Source organism: Sinocyclocheilus rhinocerous, unplaced genomic scaffold, assembly GCF_001515625.1.
Source record: "Sinocyclocheilus rhinocerous isolate Xijiao unplaced genomic scaffold, SAMN03320098_v1.1 scaffold2549, whole genome shotgun sequence".
NCBI classification, from domain to species: Eukaryota; Metazoa; Chordata; class Actinopteri; order Cypriniformes; family Cyprinidae; genus Sinocyclocheilus; species Sinocyclocheilus rhinocerous.
Genome location: NW_015644382.1, coordinates 15198 through 17635, shown reverse-complemented (window position 1 = coordinate 17635; position 2438 = coordinate 15198). Strand labels below are relative to the sequence as shown.

The window sequence follows — 2438 nt, the reverse complement described above, 5'->3', positions numbered from 1 at the left end:
TGAAATTTTCACCAGATGTCGGTAACAACCCAACTAATCCATACATACAATGAAAACAATACAAATAAGTTCAGAAATTAAGTTCTGTGTAATAAAATGGAATGTCACAGGGAAAAAGTATTGTACCACTGGAATGCATTTATTACTTTGTACAAAAGCCTTTGTAGGCAATGACAGCTGTCTGGAGAAACTAGTGGCATGCATTGCTCAGGTGTGATTTTGACCCATTCTTCCACACAAACAGTCTTCAAATCTTGAAGGTTCTGTGGGCCTCTTCTATGAACTCTGACCTTTAGTTCTTATTTTCTATTGGATTCAAGTCAGGGGATTGGCTGGCCATTCTAGCAGCTTTACTTTCTTGCTCTGAAACCAATCGAGAGTTTCCTTGGCTGTGTTTGGGATCATTGTCCAGCCTTGTTTCATCTTCATCATCCTGGAACTGTAGGTGTTGGGACTGTATAATATTCATTTCCACTGACGAGGGGCAGGATTTAGAAAAATGGTGATGTGTTCAATACTTATTTTACCCGCTGTACAAATTGTATTAATATTAACCTCATTGAAGAGCAATGCACCCAAGGCATTCGAAACACTGTGCAAAATGGTCTGAAAGCAGCAGTTGTCCCGTGGCTCATCGGGGCACGTGCAGGAGGCGAGAGGTGTGTCCTGAGAAAGCGTCCCAGTTCCTCCAGAGCACAGCAAACAGGAGGAAGACCAGCAGCGAGGAGACGGAGCGGCTGCGTGTCTTCATCAGCGGCACCACACAGTTGGCGACGGTGGAGACGAAGACCAGCAGCACAGCCATGAGAGCCAGCAGCACGTTGATGAGTTTGCCCATGAGTGTGCGAGCCGTGGCGTTCTCCAGGCCCTCCAGCTGAACCACCTGCTGCTGCTGCAGCTCCATCTTAGAGACGCGCGTCTGACACGCTTCCAGAGCCTCCTGACACACACACACACACACACACACTGCAGGTTAGTCTCACACTAACACACACACAGACTGCTCGACTCCTGCACTAAAATAGCCTGGCATAATAATTACTAGTGTAGCATTACTCTAATATGCCATTTTGTTTACCTTCAACTCTGTCATTGTGTGTGATGATAATAACATTTATTAATTTTGGAGAAAAACTGAATAAGCTTTGGACTTGCTGACACAAGAACAAAGGAATAGTTCACCCAAAAAAATGAAGAAGTGCTGAAAATGTGCACATCCTCAGGCCATCCCAGATTAGGATGAGTATGTTTCTTCATCAGATTTGCAGAAATGTAGCATTGCATCAGTGTCTCAGCAATGGATGCTCTGCAGTGAATGGGTGCCGTCAGAATGAGAGTCCAAACAGCTGATAAAAACATCAGTTGTCTCTCACATATCTGTTTAGAGCTGTTTTGGCTTGTAAACGCTGCTTGATATGTGCAGATTTCTCTCCTGATTCAGACCAGAACACTTTTTCACTGGAGGAAGCGTTATTATGGATTATGGACTCATATTTAAGTTAGAAACGTTGTTTCAGCTTTGTCTTCTCCAGATGTTAACTGATGGACTGGAGTGCTGTGGATTATTGTGATGTTTTTATCAGCTGTTTGGACTCTCATTCTGACGGCACCCATTCACTTGCAGAGCATCCATTGCTGAGACACTGATGGAATTTCTCCAAATCTGATGAAGAAACATCTATGTGGCAGTTCACACCCACTAGCTAGTGTAAGTCAAGCTGTCTAGCTAGTATCCATTTGACCTCTGGGGCCATCATCATGGGTCATATGTTAAACACACACACCTGCAGGTCTCGGGCCCTCTCGTTGGACTGGTACGCGATCTTCTCCTCCATGCTGGCCAGCTCTTGTTTCAGGTTCAGGATCTCATTCTGGTGGAGCTCTGTCAGATCGTTCACTTGTTCCTGCGCTCACACACACCTACAGAAACACAACACAAGAAACACAGTCACTTCCTGTGCTCTGCGTCAAAGACAAACATGAGCGTGATTCTGCAGGAGAGTGTGTTTATGTGAGGGAACGAGACCTCGTGCATGTTTTGGTCTTTACTTATGTACACGTAATCATCTCAAAGTGTGATGGAGCTTCACTGGTCTGAAGAATCTAGAGACAAAACCACAAACTGATGACTAATGGATCAGTTTTAAACAGCTTTAACACTCAATTTAAATGCACTTAATGGAAGAAAACAAGAGTTCTGTCATTTTTTCCCTCCTCACGAAGGCACAAAGCGTGAGAACAGTCACAAATCTCTTTTACATACAATAACCATTCATCGTGATTACAGCTGTAAGGCTCAACAAAAATATGATACAGGCTCTAAAATCTCATATTCAGATTCAAGAATGGCCAGATTTGACATGTAATCTTAAAAGAGTGTGAGCACTGATATATATATATATATATATATATATATATATATATATATGTATATATGA

General features: G+C 42.9%; 1 protein-coding gene across 1 annotated transcript in view; it reads right to left on the bottom strand.

Annotated features, from left to right (window-relative positions):
• Positions 1–506: 506 nt before the first annotated feature.
• tmcc1a (transmembrane and coiled-coil domain family 1a) overlaps positions 507–2438 on the bottom strand; it is a 16364-nt gene continuing 14432 nt past the window's right edge. Inside the window, exon 4 of the mRNA XM_016576031.1 lies at positions 507–940. Within this exon, the coding sequence (XP_016431517.1) occupies positions 632–940 (309 nt within the window). The 3' untranslated portion in view covers positions 507–631. The remainder of the gene's footprint in view (positions 941–2438) is intronic.